Below are 23,463 nucleotides of genomic sequence, written 5' to 3' on the forward strand. Positions count from 1 at the left end.
GGCCTGACTTTCTATTTCCTAGAAATCAGGAGATTTCAAGGAACAGAAACCTTCCATTCAAATCTCCCCAAATAGCAACAACCAATTAGATGCCTCCCCTTCCCTTCTCAATGCTCTCTTACTTACGATGTAATTTCTTGTATAAAAGCTATGTATCTTTACTACTTCTTTAGCCCTCCTACCGCGAGCTTTCTCTTTCTTATCTCCTGATGGGACGGCTCATCCTCCGGAGGTTTTCAATAAACAACTTTTCTGCCTTCTACTGAGTGATCTCTGAGTAGTCATTTTGGGTAAGTATCTTCTACATCCCTCACAATAACTAATTGTTGATTAACTGAGAATTTAGATCTCTGAGGGCTTTCTCTATTCTATGTGTGTATATATGTGTGTGTGTGTGTGTGTGTGTGTGTGTGTGTGTGTGTGTATAAATATATATATATATACACATATATATATATATTGCCTTTTCTTTATCATATATGAATGAACATATCTTTCACTTTTTAAATTTTGAATTCTAAATTTTCTCTCTGCCTACTTCCCCTTCTCCCTTGGGAAGAAAAGAAATTGGATTCAATGTTTTTCTATACCTGGTGTGTGAGTGTGAGTGTGCGTGTGTGTGCCTGTGAGAGAGACAGAGAGAGAAAGAGAGAGACAGAGAGAGACAGAGAGAGAGAGAGTACTTATTTACATATAGTTTTCCTTTTTAAATGGGAGTTTTGGGGTGGATGGGATTCAGGGGGATTGTGTTTTTCACAGTCCCCTCTTATAATGGGCCAGACATCTTGGTGAAAGATGATAACATTTCTGGTCAATGTTACAAGTTGAAAACACAGAACATAGAGTAAAACAGTAGAAATATGTAATTTTCAAACATTTAAATTTTATTTTTATTATTCAAATAATCTTCCAGAAAAAAAAAATCAATACAACACGCAGGTTATTCCTCAAACTTGGAAAATTCATCCTACAAAAAGGGACCAATTTAGACAATGCCCTCCAAAGGTATGGCATATCTGTTCTTCATGGATCCAAGAAATCAAAGTACATGGTGGTGATGCTTAGCCCATCTTAAAGACTGGCATGCCGGTCAAGGAAAGTGCTTATTCTTTGTAAGAGTTCCTCCTTCACACTGTCGGGTACAAGCGCTCTGGCTCTGGGAGTGACCTCTGCTGCCAACTCGGCAGCAGTAACGTGTCTTACCCCTTTTTCTTTAATCACATCTTGACAATGAGCTTTCAATTGATCTTTCCAACCACATTCGAATAATTTCGCTCTTAGCAACTCTTGAAGTCGTGCTCCTTCACCAGTTTCTATCAGTTTCTGGACAATCATTGCTGTCATCTGTGCATCTGTGTCCATTTGGTTAATCTTCCTTTGAGCAAAGCAATCCCCCAGAGAATAGCCAGGTGATGGAGTTCCCAAATCTGGATTGTCTCCTTCACAGTGTGTTTCCTTGCCTGGCACCAGGGCCAGCTTTTGGGAGGTCTTTGAGACTGGTTCTTGGGTTCCATGGAGGCAGGAGGAGGATGAGCTCCACAGTCTGTTTCCTGAAGTCTGTCTCAGTCCAAGAGGTTGTGCTCCAGCCTCCAGCCGTCTGTTTTTTCCCGAGTGTGCGGGACCGCATTCTGGAGCGCCTCTGAAATGGGTCTTGCTTTCTGTGGAGGACAGAGGATGAGCTCCACAGTTTCTGTTTTGAAGTCTGTCTCAGTCCGAGAGCTTGTGCTCCAGCCTCCAGCCGTCTGGTTTTCCCGAGTGTGCGGGACCGCATTCTGGAGCACCTCTGAAATGGGTCTTGCTTTCTGTGGAGGAAGGAGGAGGATGAGCTCCACAGTCTCTTTTCTTGAAGTCTGTCTCAGTCCGAGAACTGGCGCTCCAGCCTCCAGCCACCACAAAGGTGGGAGATGCAATGAATCTGTCTCTCCGAGTCTGAGGGTTTGTGCTGCAGCCTCCAGCCACCGCAAAGTTGAGAGATGGAATGAATCTGTCTCTCTGAATCTGAGGGCTTATGCTGCAGCCTCCAGTCACCACCAGAGTGAGAGATGGATTGAATGTCTCTGGCTGAGTTTGTCCAGGTTTATATACTCTCTTCAAAGTACATCTTGGAAGGTGTGAAGCTCGTAGACTGTCTTAAGTACCTGTAAACTAGAGAATTATCACCTTCATTCCACTGAGTTAACATCTTGTGGTAAGATTCAGTGAAACCTGCTAAACTCTATCACCTTTGTGACCAATTATCAATTTCACCAGTTTACACCTTGTAAGAATCCTTGTTTCAAGTTCACAGTTCTGGCCCATGACACCCTCTTGCTTTGCATCTTGAATCAAGGTGGGGAATGAACCAAAAGATCAAAGTGGCTCCATCCTTGAATCCAATCTCATTTCTCTCCAGAGTCAGTCATAGATCTATTGACCACTCTGGGAAGGACATCAGGGGACTCTCTTGCCAATCACTGAGTCTTCCCTGGGTATGCTGAGCATAAAGAAAAGAAGCAGGAATATTGGCATCTTTGGGATGGCAGACAGACTACTTCCAGATCCCAAAGCACATTAATCAGTGGAAGTGTTGAATAACTGATTGTTGATTAACTGAGATTTTAGTGAGATGACTGAGGGCTTTCTTGTCATGTTCTTGTTTGGTTTTCTGGAGGTCTTGGAGCAGCCTTCCTTTCAGTTGAGTAATCAGCACAAGAAGAGCCAGGGGTTAAAGTCCAAATCCTGTATTATCTCCTTAACAGTCTGGTTTCCTTGCCTGGGGCCCAGCTAGCTTTCTTAAGAGCCTTTCAGACTGGCCTTGGTCTCAGTGGGGGGAGCAGGAGGACAGGTCAGCCCCCAGGAGGCTGATGATGAACATGGAATCTCTGAGTCCTAGGGCTTATGCCCCAGCCTCCAGCCTTCTGTCTTCTCTGCCTCTGTCTCCACACTCTCTCTCTGACTCTGACTCTGGCCGAGTTTGTCTCAGCTATATATGCTCTACACTGAGTGTAAACCAATCATTATATCATGAGGAAACCATTATTTGTTGTAAGCTTAAATCAATCATACTGAGCTTAAACAACTAGTAATCACCATGCTAAATGAGATAACCATTTTCTCATTCAATGTACTGAGTTAGCACCTTGTAAGAGTCCTTGTTTCAAGTTCAGAGTTCTGGCCCGTAACATCTCCCGCTTTCTTTTGTTTACGAATATAAGATGGTCACACCCTACCTGACCTCCCTGGCTTGTATCCTAAATAGTTCACTATACTGTGAAACCCGCAAGGAGTGTATATTCTCCTGGCTTGATCTGAAGGATAAAATTCTTCAATCACAGGGTAGGCTTCTATTAAATCAGATCTATCCTATTCTTCTTTTTTGGCTTTAACTGGTGCCTTTAGTAATCTTGTCATAGGCTGCTTCATAGGTGGTGCTGATTGTGTCACTGCCCCTCTCCCCTTCCTTCTCCCTCCACCCCTAAAAAGTTAATGGAGGGGGATAGGTCGGGGGTTGGGGATTGCCCTAATGGCTCCTGCCGTGAAGCACCACTCTCCTTCATTTCATCCGAATTCAGCTGAAACACTACATTAGCCCTTATCAAAGTTTCCTTCTTGTCTGTTTATGTACACACCCTAATTTCTGGGTCACAGATGTAGGTCCTTAGCCCCACGTTGGGCACTGAAAATGTCAAGTTCTTGTTTGGTTTTCTGGAGGTCTTGGAGCAGCTTCCCTTTCAGTTGAGTAATCACCACAAGAATAGGCAGGTGTTAAAGTCCCAATCCATTTTTATTTCCTTCATAGTCTCATTTCCTTGCCTGGAGCCCAGTTAGCCTTCCTGAGAGCTTTTCACATTGGACTTGGTTCTCAGTGGGGGGAGTCGGAGGACAGACCAGTCACCACGAGACTCTACACTGAGTTTAAACTAACCATTATATCACTAGGGAACCACTATTTGTTGTAAGATTAAATCAATCCTACTACAATTAGAGAACTATTAATATGTTTTTTGTCTTTCCTTAATTATATGGGAATATTTTAACGTTCATTTTTAAGATATTGAGTTCTAAATTTTCTGTCTACCTGCTTCCCCTTCTCTGTTTGGGAAGGCTCTTGCCTTCTTGGATAGAGATTTTTCTTTTTTTCTTTCTTTTTTTTAATTAAATAACTTTGTATTGACAGAATTCTTGCCATGGTAGTTTTTTTTTTTTTTAACAACATTATCCCTCCTGCTCATTTCTGTTTTGATTTTTCCCTTCCTTCCCTTCACCCCCTCCCCCAGATGGCAAGTAGTCCTATACATATTAAATATGTCACATACAATATATGTGTGCAGAACCGAACAGTTCTCTTGTTGCACAGGGAGAATTGGATTCAGAAGGTAGAAATAACCTGGGAAGAAAAACAAAAACGCAAGCAGTTTATATTCATTTCCCAGTGTTCTTTCTTTGGGTGTAGATGCTTCTGTCCATCCTTGATCAATTGAAACTCAGTTAGGTCTCTTTGTCAAAGAAATCCACTTCCATCAGAATACATCCTCATACAGTATCGTTGCCGAAGTGTATAATGATCTCCTGGTTCTGCTCATTTCACTTAGCATCAGTTCATGTAAGTCTCTCCAAGCCTCTCTGTATTCATCCTGCTGGTCATTTCTTACAGAACAGTAATATTCCATAACATTCATATACCACAATTTACTCAACCATTCTCCAATTGATGGGCATCCATTCAATTTCCAGTTTCTAGCCACAAACATTTTGACATATACAGGTCCCTTTCCCTTCTTTAGTAGCTCTTTGGGGGTAAGCCCAGTAGAAACACTGCTGGATCAAAGGGTATGCACAGTTTGATAATTTTTTGAGCATAGTTCCAAATTGCTCTTCAGAATGGCTAGATGTATTCACAATTCCACCAACAATGTATTAGTGTCCCAGTTTTCCCGCATCCCCTCCAACATCCATCATTATTTTTTCCTGTCATCTTATCCAATCTGACAGGTGTGTAGTGGTATCTCAGAGTTATCTTAATTTGCATCTCTCTGATCAATAGTGATTTAGAGCACCTTCTCATTTGAATGGAAATAATTTCAATTTCATCATCTGAAAATTGTCTGTTCATATCCTTTGACCATTTATCAATTGGAGAATGGCTTGATTTCTTATAAATTAGAGTCAATTCTCTATATATTTTGGAAATGAGGCCTTTATCAGAACCTTTAACTGTGAAGATGTTTTCCCAGTTTGTTGCTTCCCTTTTAATCTTGTTTGCATTAGTTTTCTTTGTACAAAGGCTTTTTAATTTGATGTAATCAAAATTTTCTATTTTGTGATCAGTAATGGTCTCTAGTTCATCTTTGGTAACAAATTTCTTCCTCCTCCACAAGTGTGAGAATTAAACTGAGAATTTAGAGAGATGTCTGAGTGATTTCTCTATTGTGTATAAGTTTTTTTCTTTTCTTATTTATATATGAACATTTTAACTTTCATTTTTTAAAATATCGAGTTCTAAATTTTCTCTCTGCCTACTTCCCCTTCTCACTTTGGGAAGACTCTTGCCTTCTTATAATGAATGGAGAACACTATTCTCAGAGATAGGTGGAGATTGGAATAGCAACTTAAGGTGACATCTCCGACTTAGCCACCAGATGGTGCTCTGAGCTCAGGGTGCCCAAGCTCCCTTCTAGTCCCAGAAAGCATTTAGGGTCTTTCCCATCTAGGTGCTGGGTCTCTCTGTATACATGGATCTGACCTGAATTTTTCCCCTCAGTGTTTCAGTCTGGACTCTATTAAATTCAAAGCTATGAATCCATTCCCAACATTAATCTATCCCTTTCTGGTCATGAATCATTCCCATATATTCCACTAATTTTTTTCCCAATTTCCCTTGACTTCAATGGATTATAATTATCTAGTAACACAAATTGCATAAATATATGTGTGTATACATATATACACACATATGCACAAATAAATGTATGTACACATGTGCAGTTATAACATATACATGTCTATATTTGCTATTCAACACATAACAAATGTTATGTTTACATATACACATGTGCACATGCACATATAACTGTATGCTCATGTATATAAATATACATGTATGTGTGACACACACATATTACATTTAGAAAACAAATTGGAAATATAGCATTCAAACTCTTCTGTGACTGAATTCAACCATTCTCAAAAAAATCTGTTTCATATCCCTTCATACTTTATCTTTTATTCTTGTGATCAAGAGCAATGCTTAAAAAATTAACTTATTTTTAAAAGCATTTTTTTCCCTGTATCCTATCCCTTCACCTGAACAACAATAAAATAAAAATAAAGTCCTCCAGACAAATACACATAGTCTAGCCAAACAAATGGCCACATTGGTAATGTCCATAAATGCATGTCTCATTTGTGCTTTTTGTGAGGGAAGTCCCCTAATAAAGCCTCGTGAGAAAAGGAGGAAAACCATTTCCCTGTTATCCTGCTTTTGGTGGACATGTCAGGAGGAAGTTCCTTACTCCTGGCCCTTGCAGCAACTCTCTGCTCCTAGCTGTCTGCTAGGTGACTCTGCCCAGGCTACCCAGGCCAGCTAAGTGGTCTTATTTCTGATACAGATCTCTAGCATCCCTGTCTTGCAGGATGTTGCTACCACATTGGTAGTTTGAATACTGTCCTCTTGAACCCACAGATGTCTTTGGATCTGCCGGGCTCCATAGGTAGGGGTGGAGGTGAGGCAGGGAACAAAGAGAGAGAGAGAGAGAGAGAGAGAGATAACAAACTTGAGAGACAGATCTGGACAAAAATGGACAAAGACAAAAAAACAGAGAAAGACAGAGATGGACAGGCAGAGACAAAGAGAGAAAAATCAAGAGAGATAGAGACACAGAGAGAATAAGAGCCATGTGAAGAGAGAGAGAAAGAAGGAGAGAGAGGAGAGAGAGAGAAAAGGGGAGAGAGAGAGAGAGGAGAGAGAGAAAAATAGAATTAAAGAATAATATGTAAACTGTATATATAGGAAATAATTAAAGAATAATATATATAATGTGTATAGGAAATAATTAAAGAAAATTGCCTTGAAATATTAAAACAAGAAGGGAAGGTAGAAATAGAAAAAATCCACTAATAACCACGTGAAAATGTTCCTATGAGGAAAATTCATGTGCTTTTTTTTTATTGTGTTAATGTAGATCTCTTGTTTCCTATCCCTCCTCACTCCTTTGCTTTACTTTTACCCCATACCTTACCCTCCTATAATGTAACCTATCCCCTTTAATGATCCCTCCCTTTTCCTCATATATTTCTATGTAAAACCATACGATACTATACTTGTTTGTCCTGTTTCTCTGAAGGTGGATAACATCATCCTTTGTAACACTAACTTTCGCCATATTTTTCTAAATCCACTAACTCATTATGTTCTACACCACAGCAATATTCCAATCTTCTGCTGTCTGGTTATTTTAAATAGTCTAAAGCAGTATTGATTAATATGGCCGACATATGGCGTGGTTTTCCTATTTTTCTCTTTTGTTTAAATCTGTTTTAGCTTTGGATCTGCCGGGCTCCATAGGTAGGGGTGGAGGTGAGGCATCATGATCAAATTCTGAAACCTCAGGTCAAGGAGGAAATTTTATGAGCTACAAGAAAAAAAAAAAAAACCAATTCAAATATGGCAGAGACCTATGGCTAGGTCTTACATAAGACCTAGCAGAAGCTACATTAAAAGATTATAGGCCTTGAAATAATATATATTGAAGAAAAAAGTAATTGGGGTTGTGGTTGAAAATATGCTCAGCAAAGTTAAACATAATCCTGAAGGAAAAAAGATGAATGTTCAATGAATTTCTAGACTTTTGGGATTTTATTGAAAGAAAGACTTGAACTTAATAGAAGATTTAACATATAAGATCCAAGAGAAATATAAAGTACACATCAAAGGCTAATTATGATGAACTCAATAAGGACAAACATTTTATATGTTAGAAATATATGTTTAAGATTGTCACTTAAAATTGAGTAGTTTGAAAGAAAGATCGGAATAAAGCCCAGTGTGAGGTAATTCTAAAAGCAAAACACTGTAGAAAACACAGGAATTAGATAGTGGAGGAGGGCTAGCAGTTCTGGAACTTAACTTGTGGGGAATAAGTAAATGAGGGAACAGTGTGTGTGTGTGTGTGTGTGTGTGTGTGTGTGTGTGTGTGTGTGTGTGTGTTTAAAGGAGTATAAAAATCTTCTAAATTCAGAAGCATAAGGAAGGAATTTTTAGAGAAAACCTGACTCCTATCCAATCAGGGATAAAGAGAATAACATATTTGGAAGGGAAAAGTTTTCCCAATTAATAAAGAAATAAGAGGGTTGGGGCATAGGATGAGGGAAGGGGTAGAGAAGGATATGTAGATTAATGGAAATGAGATAAGGGTGGGGGAGAGGAAAAGGGAGGGATTATTAAAGGGGATAGGTTACATTATAGGAGGGTAAGGTATATAAAGCAAAGGAGGGAGGAGGGATAGGAAACAAGAGATCTACATTAACACAATAATAAAGATCAGGAGTAGAATTTGTCAGGGAAACAAAGCAGGGGATAGCAATTATGATTTCAGACAAAGCTAAAGCTAAAACAGATTTAAACAAAAGAGAAAAATAGGAAAACCACGCCATATGTCGGCCATATTAATCAATACTGCTTTAGACTATTTAAAATAACCAGACAGCAAAAGATTGGAATATTGCTGTGGTGTAGGACATAATGAGTTAGTGAATTTAGAAAAATATGGTGAGACTTAGAGTTACGAAGGATGATGTTATCCACCTTCAGAGAAACAGGACAAACAAGTGTAGTATCGTATGGTTTTACATAGAAATATATGAATATATATATGCATATATGTATATGATTGTAGATATCTATGTATGTAAGTATATATGTATCTACATAAGTTGTAGGTTATACAAACACATACTTTTGTATATAAAATATACATCCATGCATAATTGTAATCTTCTTGGAGGAGGAAAGGGGGAAGGAAGAAAAAGAATAAAGTTAAAAGTCTTCAGCAAAGAACAAAAGAAAATCTACAGGAAAGAAAAAAAAAAAAAGATGGACAGCTCAGAACACAATGTGGTGTATTTATTACATAAAAGTTCTTGCAAAGTAAATTTACTGCTTTATATTTTGAATCCTTTCTTACATTCTGCTATACACATGGCAGTTTTTTCTATTTTGTATTTAAATTTTAAATAAATAATTTTTTAAAAGATATCAAAGGAAGTCACTGAAGAACAATTGTTTTTGTTTTTGTTTTTAAAAACAAACCAGAATGAATGGACGAGTCAATCAGAGAGATAAAATGGTTTGAGAAAAAGGATGGCGCCTCCCTACCTCTTCCCCCTCTTCCTCTCCCTCCCTTTCTCACCCCTCTCCCCCCCCCCCCCCAAGCAATGGAAGATATTTCAGGGAAGACTCAGAGACTGGAGCAAAGGGAGATAAGAACAGGAGAATTTGGGAAAAGATGGCAGAGAACCTTGAGTGCCAGGCCAAGTAGATTAGAGTTGATCCTTCTGGCAATGGGGAGACATTGAAGACTTTTTGGTAGAGAGTGCTGTGGGGAAGAGTAATCCAGCACCTTTGAGTAGGACAGATTGAACTGGGGAGGGAGGCAACCTGGCATAGTGGGTGGAGTTGGGGTGAGACTGAACAGGAATTCTGTTTGTGCTACTCTGTGCAATCAGTCTCCCTCTCTGGGCTATGGCTTCCTTTCCCGTAAAATGAGAGGGTTAGACAGACCCTCTCTGATGGCTCGTCCCAACTCTAAATTGGATGATCGTGTCATCCCACCATATTCCCAGCTAAAGAAGTCCTGTCTGAATGGGAGACCCACTTTCCTTCATGGGATTTATGGGAGGTCTTTATTCCCTCTGAGAAGCTCCCAGCTGGGCTGGTTTGCAAGCATGGTGGGGCCAGCTGGGAAGTGACATCCCTGAGGTCCAGACACACTGAGGGAGGCAGATGGAGCTTTTCTCTGTGGCTTGGGAACTGCCCTAAGCTCTTTGAGACTTCTGAAGAAGGGGCGGACTGCAGGGCAAAGCCATTTCTCTGGGGAAGAAGGGAGAAGGAGAGGAAGAAAGGATGGGCAGAGGTGGGTGGGGATGGATTGCACACCAATTCAGTTCTGTGTTAGGTTGTTTTAATCCCTTAAAGACCCAGGACCATCTTTTTTATGGGGAAAGACAAGCTTCCAGTACCGCCTCCCTGTCTCTCATCCCTAAGCCTTTTCCTTTTCCATAAGGCACTTGCAAAGGCCACCCATTCTTAAGGTCCAAAAAGTTACTGTCTGGGTGAACTTGAAAACAATCAGGGCACTTTTTTGTGCCTCAGTAGTTTCATTTAGAGAACAGAGGTAATGATAACTTATATACATCGCCAGGCTGGAAGTCAGGAAGTCTCATTTCCCTGAAGTCTCATCAGGAAGGAAGTGACTTCAGACACTTTTTAGCTATGTGACCCTATTAGCCTCAGTTTCCTGATCTGTAAAATGAGCTGGAGAAGGAAATGGCAAACTATTCCAGTGTCCTTGGCAGGAAAACACCAAATGGGTCATGAAGAATTGAATATGACTGAAATGACTTAACAACCAAAACATACCTGCAAGCAGGCGTCTGAATTAGATGAAATCCTTTCCAGCTCCGAGATCCATAATTCAATGAAATTAAAATCTTTCAAAGGTACAATTCCATCCTCGTTTCCTCTTTGCAACTCTCCTGGGGCCCCTTTCTCCATTTTTTAAACAAGGTGATGACCTAAATTAAAGGCTCTTAACCTTTTCTGTGGTATGGGCTCCTTTCTGGAAGTCTGGCAAAACTAGAAACTCCTAGGAAGAAATGACCTCCGCAAATAATATTAAGAACCTTTGACTAGATGGTGATGATTAATGAGATCCCCTGCGAATCCAGGGGGTTCTCTGTCCGAAGGTCCTTTCTAGCACTGATATTCTATGTTCTACAGTTCCTTCCAACTCTCCCCATTCGCCACTTTCCACTTCCTGTGTATGTTCTCTCTTCCTGATTAAGATGTAAGCTCCTTGATCATTATATACTTCAACTACAACACTATATGATGATCAATTCTGATGGACTTGGCCCTCTTCAACAATGAGATGAACAAATAGCTATGATAAAAAATAAATAAATAAATAAAAATGTAAGCTCCTTGAGGACAAGGACTATATTGCTCAACTTGTCTTTGTATCTCCAGTATTTAATGCAATACTTTATAAAATTAATTCTTAATTGTCTCTCTCTCTCTGTCTCTCTGTCTCTCTCACACACAATATCTATGTATCTATATCTATCTATCTATAGATATCTAGCTATATGTTTTGAAGTTCCCTTTAGCTCTGGCATTGAGCCCCACTGCCAGCACTCATTTTTCAGTTCCTTTTTACATTCTTTCTCATTAGAATGCAGGAAATGATAGGAGGTGGTAGGACATGCTTGAATCTTATTCTCATCAGAATTGACTCAAAGAAGAAAGTGGATGCAGATCCCATGCAAGCCTGGCTACAGAAGACAAAGCCCAAATCTTCTTCAAAGGCACAATGGTGGTGATGGTGAGAATGGGGTTGGGGGTTGGATTTAGAGAGTTTTTTTGGGGGGGAGACCAGCTTCCACTTAGAGCAGAATGTAGGGCTATGACCCTGGAATCCAAAAAGTCCAGTTTAAAGACAACTTCCAGATATAAACCAACCAGCCAGAGTTGGATTTCAGCTGCTATGATATTTGAAACCTCTGAGTCACCTGCACTTCATGATGGCCCAAGCTGTTGACTTCTCCATTCCCACATCTCTCTTCAAATATTACATCACTCTAGTACAGCTCCAGATGATGGAACTAGGAACTGGGGAAGAACTCTAAGCTCAGAAGAATATCTGTGTGATGTAGAAAGGTCCACAACTGAGTTAACTAGAAATGCTTCCAGGAGGAATTAGCAAGAGCTGCTGGCTACCCTTGCCAGTGGGGCTGGGTTTGCCAAGAGTGGAACTGGCTATCCTGCAGGAAGCTTCAGACCCTCAGCCAGATGGTCATGTGCCTTGCCTGAGACCAGACCAGCTCTGACATTCCCTGTTCTAAGGGAATTAGCATGTTTTAATCTATGTGAAATTATCATATCATCAGAATAGCCAGTCTTCATTGAACACCAGTTGTATACAAAGTCTTATACTGAGTATCATATGAGGAGGATAAATTGGTTCTGAGGTTCCTCCCAGTCCTAACATTCCATGTTCTAAGGTCCTTTCTAGCTTTGACATTCTCTATTCTAAGAAATCTCACAGTTCTAACATTCTCTGTTCTAAAGTCTTTCCCAGCTCTGATATCCCCTCTTCTAAGATCCTTCCCAACTCTATTCCTTGTTCTTAGATCCTTCCCAGCTCTGACATGCCCTGTTCTAAGATCCTTCCCATCTCTGACATTCCCTGTTCTAAGATCCCTCCCATCTCTGACATCCCCTGTTCTAAGATCCCTCCCATCTCTGACATCCCCTGTTCTAAGATCCTTCCCAGTTCTGACATCCCCTGTTCTAAGATCCTTCCCAGTTCTGGCATTCCCTGTTCTAAGATCCTTCCCAGTTCTGGCATTCCTGTTCTAAGATCCCTCCCATCTCTGACATTCCTGTTCTAAGATCCCTCCCAGCTCTGACATACCCTGTTCTAAGATCCCTCCCAGCTCTGACATCCCCTGTTCTAAGATCCCTCGCAGCTCTGACATCCCCTGTTCTAAGATCCTTCCCAGTTCTGGCATTCCCTGTTCTAAGATCCCTCCCATCTCTGACATACCCTGTTCTAAGATCCCTCCCAGCTCTATTCCCTATTCTTAGGTCCTTTCCAGCTCTGACATCTCCTGTTCTAAGATCCCTCCAAGCTGACATCCTGTGTCCTAAGGACCTTTCCAAATCAAATATGCTTTGTATTTTAGAAAAGACAAGTAAGAATACTCAAAAGTAAGAGCTTAATAAACAGTGATTGATTGATTGAATAGCTGATTTCCTATCTCTATCCCTCTAAATGGGGCGGCTAAGTGGTATTATAGTGAATAGAATACCAACATTCATCTCCCTGAACTCTAAGTTGACCTCCATTACTAGCCATGTGATCCTGAACAGGCCACCCCACCTGTTTGCCTCAGTTTCCTCATCTGTAAAATGAGCTGGAGAAGGAAATGGCAAACTGTTTGAGTATCTTTAACAACAAAACCCTAAATGGGGTCATGGAGAGTGGCACTTGACTGAAATATCTGAACAATAGCAATCCCTCCCAAGCCCTCTTTTCTCTAAGATTTTCCCCAGGGAATAGGTCTTGTATGTAACAGTCACCTAGAAACTGGGTATTGAACCAAAGGGAATTTGAACCATGAAAGAAGGACATCTTTTTTGAATGAGGGAAGGCTCTTACATCGCTAAGTTGGGGCGAACATAGTCTGGTCACTGCTCACAGCTGTAAAGAACCTCAGACGTTGCCTCCTTCACCTTCTATGTGAACAGATATCACCGTTATGGAAATTCTTTTTTTTTTTTTAGTGAGGCAATTGGGGTTAAGTGACTTGCCCAGGGTCAAACAGCTAGGAAGTATTAAGTATTACTAAGCAATCATTTGATTTTTTCTTGAATAAGTCCCTGAAGGAAGACTTCATTGTTTCTCAAGAAGCCTATTTCACACAAAATAGCTCAAATTGGTTAAGATATTTTTCTTACTTTGAAGTTTAATTTGTCTTTTGTTAGCTTCTACCCATTGTTCCTACTTCTGTTCCCCACCCCCAGGCAAATCTAATACCCAGAGGTATTTATATGTTACCTCATCAATTAGAAAATATGCATATTTTCTATCTGAATAGAGTGAATAGAGCACCAGCCCTGGAATCAGGAGCTCACATCTGACCTCAGAGGCTTACTACATGTGTGACCTTGGAAAAGTCACTTAACCCTGATTACCTGGGGGGGAGGGGCATTAAAATAAAATAATGATAAAGTGTGCACTTAAATGACAGGAAAAAATGGTTTTTGTGAATTTTTTTTTGGTATCCCCAATGCTTGGCACATAATCAGCATTTAATTATTTTTTTAAATAACTTTTTATTGATAGAACGCATGGCAGGGTAATTTTTTACAGCATTATCCCTTGCATTCACTTCTGTTCCGATTTTTTCCCTCCCTCCCTCCCTCACCCCCTCCCCCAGATGGCAAGCAGTCCTTTACATGTTGAATGGGTTACAGTATATCCTAGATACAATATATGTGTGCAGAACCGAACAGTTCTCTTGTTGCACAGGGAGAATTGGATTCAGAAGGTATAAATAACCTGGGAGGAAAAACATAAATGCAAGCAGTTTATATTCATTTCCCAGTGTTCTTTCTCTGGGTGTAGCTGCTTCTGTCCATCTTTGATCAATTAAGGCTCTCTTTATCGAAGAGATCTCCTTCCATCAAAATATGTCCTCATACAGTATTGTTGTTGAGGTATATAATGATCTCCTGGTTCTGCTCATTTCACTCAGCATCAGTTCATGTAAGTCTCGTCAGGCCTCTCTGTATTCATCCTGCTGGTCATTCCTTACAGAACAATAATATTCCATAACGTTCATATGCCACAATTTATTCAACCATTCTCCAATTGATGGACATCCTTTCATTTTCCAGCTTCTAGCCACTACAAACAGGGCTGCCACAAACATTTTGGCACATACAGGTCCCTTTCCCTTCTTTAGTATCTCTTTGGGATATAAGCCCAGTAGAAACGCTGCTGGATCAAAGGGTCTGCACAGTTTGATAACTTTTTGAGCATAGTTCCAAATTGTTCTCCAGAATGGCTGGATGTGTTCACAATTCCACCAACAATGTATCAGTGTCCCTGTGTTCCCACATCCCCTCCAACATTCCCCATTATCTTTCCCTGTCATTCTAACCAATCTGACAGGTGTGTAGTGGTATCTCAGAGTTCAGCATTTAATTATTGCCTAACTGCCCGAGTGCTTTTCTTGGTGACAGAACTCCATATTTGAAGGCAGCTATACTGTCCTTCATTGTCTTCTCCTTTAGACTGTTAGTTTCTCGACAGCAGAGGCCACCTTTTGCCTTTCTTTGTTTATCCCCAGTAGTTACCACAGTGCCTGACATAAAGTAGACATGTAATGAAGTTTCTTGACTACCTGGCCATCAGTTCCTTCGATTTTCCTCCTATGGCATGAATTTAAAGCCCTAGCTTCCCTCCCCCACCGGTCCCCTTCCAGCTGATCGCTGAGACTAGAAAAGGATTTCTCAAAATCCATCACAATACTTTAAATGGGAGCAGAGGGAGGGAACTGAGATATTTCCTCCTTTATCCTGGACATCAGACTTCTATTAGTTTCTCTCCTAGTCGCAATTTCTCTAACTTGTTCTTCTTTCTGAGAACATATTTGGGCAGCCAGTCAGCCAAGAACGATTCATTAAATGCCTACTATGTGCCAGCATTCCTCTTGCAGAAAGAAGAGCGTGGATAATAGTGGTATAAACTTGAAGTTTGGGAAGGTGGCCATTGTGTCTGGATGGATAGATGGAAGGAAGCTGGCTCATGTTGCTGATATTCATGGTCTTGTTCTTCTATTCATAGCAGGACATCATCCTTCTCCCCACTCACCTCAGGGCATCCCGGCAGAGTTGCTGTATTCTAGGAAGAAAGGATGCAGGGAAGCGTCCTCAGGACATGGGTGCCATCTGGTGTTGACATGTAAGCACTACATGCTCCAGTTCCCAGGAAAGTTGGAGAAAATTGGCATTCTATCCTTTCTTAGTCCCGGGGCCTGTCGCTTTACAAAGCTCTAAGGAGCCAAAGAGGCCCCTAAGGCCGTGTTTCTTCTGCCCTCCTACATTCTTAATCGCTCTGGCCCTTCTGGATGGAAAGTAGGATTTGGAAGCAGGATGAACTGGGTTGGAATCTTTACTTAGATACTTACTAGGGGTATAATCCTGGGCAATTCACTTAACCTCTCACCAGCCTCAATCTCCTCATCTGGAAAGTGGGGACAATTACAACAACTATCTCCTAGCTTTGGTAAGGATCAGATGATATGACAAATGTAAAGTGCTTTGGAAAGCCCAACGTAAGGTCCTCTGACTTCCCAGTGGCCATCCTTTCCCCAAAGATGGTGTCTAGGACTGAACCCTGTGTTCTGGATTTCAGAGCATAAATTAGCTGTGTGATCTCAGGGGAGTTACTTTGCTTCTCTGGGTCTTAGATGTATAAGGAGGATGAGGAGAACAATGACTCGGTCTCATCCAGGAGAACAAAGAATGAGAGGAGAGTCGGGTTCTCAAAGTGGCCAGAACCGTGAAGGTCCCCAGCCTCGATCCAGGGCCCCGCCCCTCCTGGGTGCAGTTTCTCTCAGAGCCCCCGTCTCCTTCTCCGAAGGGGGCACACACTCCGGGCCGCCCCACGTCTCCCGTGTCTCCCCATCGGTTCCAAAGTCTCTCAGAGACCTAGAGAAGGTCCTTGTGGCGCTCCTGCTAAACCGGTTACCTGTCGTTATGTTTCCTTTAAATTTTGTCCTGTACAGACCAACAGCTCCCTACCTGAGCCCTCCCCCTTTCCTCTCCCTTATTTCTCCGCAGAGAAGCACGGTCACCATCCTGGAGAAACCCGACCTGACAGATCACAGCACTGTTCTCCATCCTCGCCTACAAAACTTTCCTCTATCGGTTCCTGCAGCGCTCCGATTCACCACAAGGCGGCAGGACATTCATTTTGTATCATTTCCCAGACTGAGAATGAGAGACCGGGAATGCTGAAAGGAACCATTGGGGGGAACTAGCCCTTGAAGTAGAAGGGACGGGAGAGGCGGCTAATCCGGCGCTCACGTCACACAGAAGAAAGTAAAGCCGGAGGAGAAATCGTGTGTCCGAAGTCACAAGAGGGCCCTGGTCTGGAATCCCGGGCAGGCACCGTGGGGCAGTACAAAGGGCACTGGAGGGGAAGGGAAAGCTTGCAGTTGCAACCCTCCTTTTCTCCCTGAGTATCTGGGTGACATTGGGAAGTCCCCCCCTTCTCGGAGCTTCCAGGTTTCTCAGCGGCCAAATAAGAGTGTGGGACTAAAGGACTTCTCAGGGGACTTTCTAGATCCACATCTGGGCTTCTATGGTTGATAGCCCTGCGTGTCCCCGTGGTCCAAGGCAATGCTTTGGCCAGTTGTTAATGGTGTGTCCCACGAGAAGGTATCCGGTCCAGCTTTATCTCCTACTATGGCCAGCACAAAATGCAAGGATCCCCAATCCTTCGGCACAGGGATCAGGGAGCAAATATCAGTTAAGTGCCCCCGTATTGTCGGCACTTTGTTAAATGCTGAGCATACAAAAGAGACCCAAGTCTGTCCCTGCCCTCGAGGAGCACACAGGCAACACCGTGCTCACTACAGGGAGATGGAGCGTTCTCGAGAATAGGTGACATCTTGTAGCAGAAAAGAACTGGGGAAAATGTGGATGCCCATTAGCTAATGATAATCTAACTCTTATGTGTCATAAAATGAGAACTACGGGGATTCAAAGAAACGTCAGCATATCTGTGTGAATGGATACAAAGAGAAAGAAGAATCAGGAAAATAACACGACTATTCTAATGTAATGGAAACAAAAAGCTTATTAAAACAATGCAATGGAACGAGCACTGCTCTGCAGTCAGACCATCAGACAATGTAGTCAGAAGAAACAGGAAAACAATATATATGATGACTATTCTAATGTAATGGAAACAAAACAGCTATTAAAACAAAGTTAAAATAATACAATGGAAAGAACACTGTTCTGTAGTCAGACAGTCAGACAATGTACTTACAGAAGAACCAGGAAAACAATATATATGATGACAATTCTAATGTAATAAAAACAAAAAAGTTATTAAAACTAAGTTAAAATAATACAATGGAAAGAACACTGCTCTGTAACCAGACAATGTGGGTTCAAATCCCATCTCTGAATTTTAATCCGTCAAATTGTGGAGAAATTGATTAATGTCCCTAAACCTCAGTTTTTTCACTTAAAATAGGGAGGTTGGGTTAGAAGTCTTTTGGAATCCTATACATGACATATAATGTGTGACCAAGTTTTTAATTGATTTGAAAATTACTCTGTTCACTGAATAAACTCAGAAAACCTCACAAACATTATATTGGAATTGATGGAAAGAATCAGATATACTTCTTGGCTTATGTATTATATTACTAAGCCTTCCCATTATTGAAGGTGACAGTGTTCCCAGAGCAGTAATGACTGACAATTTCTACATTGAGAATTGAGAGACACATCAAAGACAAAATAAATGTACTCAGGAAATAAAGAAGGGCTCTATAAATGAATCTTCCCTCAAGGTCAATCTAAAAATTAACCTAAGGGAAACTTTAAAAAGTTCCCAAAAGGAAAGAAAGTACTAATTATCATTTTACCCATTTGAATTTTCTAAATTGGTCCTTTTTTGTATGGTGATTTTTCCAAGTTTTGGTAATAACCTGTGTGTTGTATAGATTTTTTCTTGAAGATTATTTTAATAATAAAAATAAAATTTAAATGTTCGAAACTTACATATATCTACTGTTTTATTCTATGTGCTCTATTTTCAACTTTTAATAATAACTATTAATGTTGTCATCTTTCTCCAAGACTCTCTGGCCCTTACCAAGAGAGCACTATGTGAAGCACTATGGATAGCAAGAAAGGACAAAACACCTTCTCTGAACCCAAATAAATTTAATAAGGAAGACTATATGTAAAGATAGAAACACACACACACAAACAGAGAAGGTATATGGACGAATCTCTGTCCAATTTCTCACCTGTGAAGGAGACAAGAGAGATATGGGCACTTCATCACCTGGATATTCTCCTGGGGATTGCTCTGATGAAACCAAGAATAACAACATCTACAGAGATGCACAGATGAAGGCAATTCTTAACCAGAAACTGGTAGAAACTGGTGAACGAGAACAACTTCAGGAGTGGCTAAGAGCTAAATTAATCGAATGTGATTGGAAAGATCAATTACAAGCTCATTGTCGAGATGTGATTCAAGCAAAAGGGGCAGAACATGCTAATGTTGACAACTTGGTATCAGAGATCACTCCCAAAGGCAGAGCACTTATACCCAACAGTTTCAAGGAGGAACTTTTACAAAGAGTAAGAACTTTCCTTGCTCAGCATGTCACACCTTAAAATAGGGCTGAACATCAATGCCTTGGACTTTGATTGCTTGAATCCATTAAGAACAAACATGCCATAGGTTTGGAATGCATTTTCTAAATTAGTCCCTTTTTGTATAATAAAATTTCCAAGTTTTGGTAATAACCTGTGTGTTGGGTTGATTTTGGTTTCTTAAAGATCACTTTAATAACAAAAATTCAATTTAAAGGTTTGAAAGCTACACATTTCCAATGTTTTATTCTATGTTCTCTATTTTCAACTTTTAACATTAACTATAAATGTTATCATCTTTCTCCAAGAAGTCTGGCCCATTACAACAGGGCCCTTTGGGAAACATAGTCCCCCTGTCTCCTGTCTCCCCCAAAACTCACACTTAATAAAGAAAACTATATGTAAATAAGTACACACACATACAAGTATGTAAAAAAAACATTGAATCCCAATTCTTGCCTTCCCAAAGGAGAAGGGGAAGCAGGCAGAGAAAAAATTTAGAATTTAAAATTTAAGAAATGAAAGTAAAATGTTCATATATGATAAAGAAAAGGAAATATATATGTATAGAATAGAGAAAGCGCTCAGACATCTCTCTAAATCCTCAGTTAATCAACAATCGGTTATTAAACATTTTCACATAAAAATATGCTTACGGATTTGGGACTAGTCTTCGTGCCATCCCAAGCATAGCAATATTCTGACTTCTTAGTTATATGCTCAGTATACCCAGGGAAGACTCCGTAATTGGCAATAGATCCCCTAATGTCTTTCATCCCAGAGAGATCAATAGCTCTTTGCCTGACTCTCCAGGGAAATGAGATTTGATTCAAGGGTATAGAAACCTTGATCTTTTGATTCATCCCCCAACTTGACTCAAGATTTCAAGCAAGAGAGTGAGATGTAAAGCACTGGGGATAACAGGAAAGGTGAAAACACCTTTTCTGTATCCCCCAAACTCCCATTTAATAAAGAAGACTATATCTGAATAAATCTGTACACACACAAGGGATATGGAAATATCTCTATCCAAGAAGGCAAGAGACAACCCAAAGGGACAAGGGGAAGAAGGCAGACTAAATTTTGAAAATTTAGAACTCAATATTTGAAAGACGAAAGTTAAAATGTTGCTATATAAGTAAGAAAAGACAAAAATCATTAATAGTTCTCTGATTGCAGTAGGATTGATTTAATCTTACAACAAATAATGGTTTCCTAGTGATATCATGATTAGTTTATGCTCAGTGTAGAGTCTCATGGTGGCCAGTCTGTCCTCCTTCTCCCCGAACTGAGACCAAGTCCAGTGTGAAAGGCTCTCAAAAAAGCTAAGTGGGCCCCAGGCAAGGAAACTAGACTGTGAAGGAAATAAAAAAAGGATTTGGACTTTAACACCTGCCTATTCTTGTGATGATTCCCAAACTGAAAGTAAGGCTGCTACGAGGAAAAAAACAAGAACTTGACATTTTTGGCACCCAACGTGGGGCTAAGAACATACATCTGTGACCCAGAAATTAGGGTGTGTACCTAAACAGACAAGAAGGAAACTTTGATAAGGGCTAATGTAGTGTTTCAGCTGAAATGGGACAAATGTTGAGAAAGGAGCCTTCTCCACCTCAAGGAAAATGTGTAGAAAGCATAGTTACCCTGATAACACATCAAGGTTTAATGGTAACTTGGATGCAGTTCATGGAACTCTTGGAAACATTAAAACACACATCTAAGGAAAAAGCATTTGATCCAGATGAATGGAATGGAGTAGGAGAGCAACTGAGTGAATATGACAGTGATAGTGGTCCTAATTCAATTCCTAAAGAAACATTTTATACATAAAGCTTAATCCAATTGGCTTGAAGAAATTGTATGTTATACAATAAAGAAAAAGAAGAAAGAGCAGGAGGGGAAGGCTACTGACAAACTAGGTGAAAAACATGAAGAATCTCATAAGAGTGGAGTGAAATCCAATTCGTATGAAATGAAGGAGAGTGATGTTTCACAGTAGGAAACATTAGGGGATTCCCCTACCCTCCTCCATTAACCTTTTATGGGGGAGGGAGAAGGAAGAGGGGAAGGGTCAGTGACACAATCAGCACCACCTATGAAGCAGCTTATGACAAGATTACAAAAGGCACCAGTTAAAGCAAAAAAAAAAAAAAAAGAAGAAAAAGAAAAACAGGATAGATCTGATTTAATAGAAGCATACCCTGTGATTGAAGAATTGGATCTTTCAGATCAAGCCAGGAGAAGATACACTCCTTGTGGCTTTCACAGTATAGTGAACTATTTAGGATACAAGCCAGGGAGGTCAGGTAGGGTGTTGTTGGAATCTTTACAAACTGCTAACTCATTAGAGTTGATCTAATCTTACAGGAAGATGTTTTGGGCAGAACCTGAAACAAGGTACTAAGTAGAACTAATTAGTACAATGCTTGTGTTTGCACCTTTGTGTTCACACCTCCCTTGAAGTTCTTTGGGCCAGAGAACACTATGGGAGAAAACCCATAATCCCATTCTCTCAGAAGATTCAGATATAAGGCCAGTGAAGAGAGAGCTATTCCAGAATATTTTCCACTTGGTGGCAGAAGAGAGTTCAGTTGGTTGGAGAGGAGCACTCTGGTGCAGACACAGAGCACTTTGAGAGAATTCAGCGGAATTACGCCAGAAGCCCTCTCTCCGAGGCAAGGAGAATATTTTCCACTTGGCTGGCTGGTGGCAGAAGAAGAGTTTTCAGAAGAAAAAGCTACGAGTCGAGAGTTCAGCGGACAACCAGATTCGTCTTCATCTCACACCACTGTAGTTGGTGGCTGGGCTCCTGCACTTCCCCCACTGAGACCAAGGTGGTCTGAAAGACTCACCAGAAGAAGCTTTCACCAGAAAGCTGGCCGAGCCCCAAGTGAAGGAGACAAGAGATTCATTTCATCTCTGTGCTGGTTGGAGGCTGAAGAAAGCAGAGGCAGAGGCTAAAGGACAAACCCTTGGATTTGGAGATATTCGGAGGGCTCTAAGCTAAACCGGCTATGTTTTGAGAAGAACAAGAACTCCAACATTTGAACTCACAACAGGGTGTGACACATCTTATATTCTAAAACAAAAGAAAGCGGGAGAAAAGAAAAGAAGTGGAAAAATTACCATTCTTGAGATGGCAGGCAGACTACTCCCAGATCCCAAAGCACATTATTCAGTGTAAATGTTGACTGTTGATTAACTAAGGATTTAGTGAGATGTCTGAGGGCTTTCTTGTCATGTTCTTGTTTGGTTTTCTGGAGGTCTTGGAGCAGCCTTCCTTTCAGTTGAGTAATCAGCACAAGAAGAGTCAGGGGTTAAAGTCCAAATCCTGTATTATCTCCTTAACAGTCTCCTTTCCTTGCCTGGAGCCCAGCTAGCATTCTCAAGAGCCTTTCAGACCGGCAGTGGTCTCAGTGGGAGGCTCAGAAGAAAAAGCTACGAGTCGAGAGTTCAGCGGACAACCAGATTCGTCTTCATCTCACACCACTGTAGTTGGTGGCTGGGCTCCTGCACTTCCCCCACTGAGACCAAGGTGGTCTGAAAGACTCACCAGAAGAAGCTTTCACCAGAAAGCTAGCCGAGCCCCAAGTGAAGGAGACAAGAGATTCATTTCATCTCTGTGCTGGTTGGAGGCTGAAGAAAGCAGAGGCAGAGGCTAAAGGACATGAGCCAGAACTCTGAACTTGAAACAAGGATTCTTACAAGTGCTAACTCAGTGGAATTGATAAGAAAATGGTTATCTCATTTAGAATGGTAATTAATAGTTGTCTAAGCTGAGTATGATTGATTTAAACTTACAACAAATAATGTTTCCTCATGATATAATGATGGGTTTATACTCAGTGTAGAACATATAAAGCTGAGACAAAGTCAGCCAGAGGCAGAGGCAGAGAGAGAGTATGGAGACAGAGGCAGAGAAGACAGAAGGCTGGAGGCTGGGGCATAAGCCCTAAGATTCAGAGATTCCATCTTCATCATCAGCCTCCTGGGGGCTGGCCTGTCCTTCTGCTCCTCCCACTGAGACCACTGCCGGTCTGAAAGGCTCTTGAGAATGCTAGCTGGGCTCCAGGCAAGGAAAGGAGACTGTTAAGGAGATAATACAGGATTTGGACTTTAACCCCTGACTCTTCTTGTGCTGATTACTCAACTGAAAGGAAGGCTGCTCCAAGACCTCCAGAAAACCAAACAAGAACATGACAAGAAAGCCCTCAGACATCTCACTAAATCCTTAGTTAATCAACAGTCAACATTTACACTGAATAATGTGCTTTGGGATCTGGGAGTAG

General features: G+C 40.9%; 2 protein-coding genes across 2 annotated transcripts; one reads left to right on the plus strand and one right to left on the minus strand.

Annotated features, from left to right (window-relative positions):
* Nucleotides 1-1,071: 1,071 nt before the first annotated feature.
* Nucleotides 1,072-1,389, minus strand: LOC127556951 (transcription and mRNA export factor ENY2-like). Its single transcript, XM_051990459.1, has one exon. It carries the CDS (start codon nt 1,360-1,362, stop codon nt 1,072-1,074), a length of 291 nt encoding a protein of 96 aa, XP_051846419.1. The 5' UTR covers nt 1,363-1,389.
* Nucleotides 1,390-18,841: 17,452 nt separating this feature from the next.
* On the plus strand, nt 18,842-19,195 carry LOC127557700 (transcription and mRNA export factor ENY2-like). Its single transcript, XM_051991005.1, has one exon. The coding sequence runs from the start codon at nt 18,842-18,844 to the stop codon at nt 19,193-19,195; it is 354 nt and encodes a 117-aa protein (XP_051846965.1).
* The last annotated feature ends 4,268 nt before the right edge of the window (nt 19,196-23,463 follow it).

This window comes from Antechinus flavipes, chromosome 3, assembly GCF_016432865.1.
Source record: "Antechinus flavipes isolate AdamAnt ecotype Samford, QLD, Australia chromosome 3, AdamAnt_v2, whole genome shotgun sequence".
Lineage (NCBI taxonomy): Eukaryota > Metazoa > Chordata > Mammalia > Dasyuromorphia > Dasyuridae > Antechinus > Antechinus flavipes.

Coding starts and splice junctions, on each gene's coding strand:
- LOC127556951 (XM_051990459.1), bottom strand. CDS start 1,362: ATGGACACAGATGCACAGATGACAGCAATGATTGTCCAGAAACTGATA.
- LOC127557700 (XM_051991005.1), top strand. CDS start 18,842: ATGGGCACTTCATCACCTGGATATTCTCCTGGGGATTGCTCTGATGAA.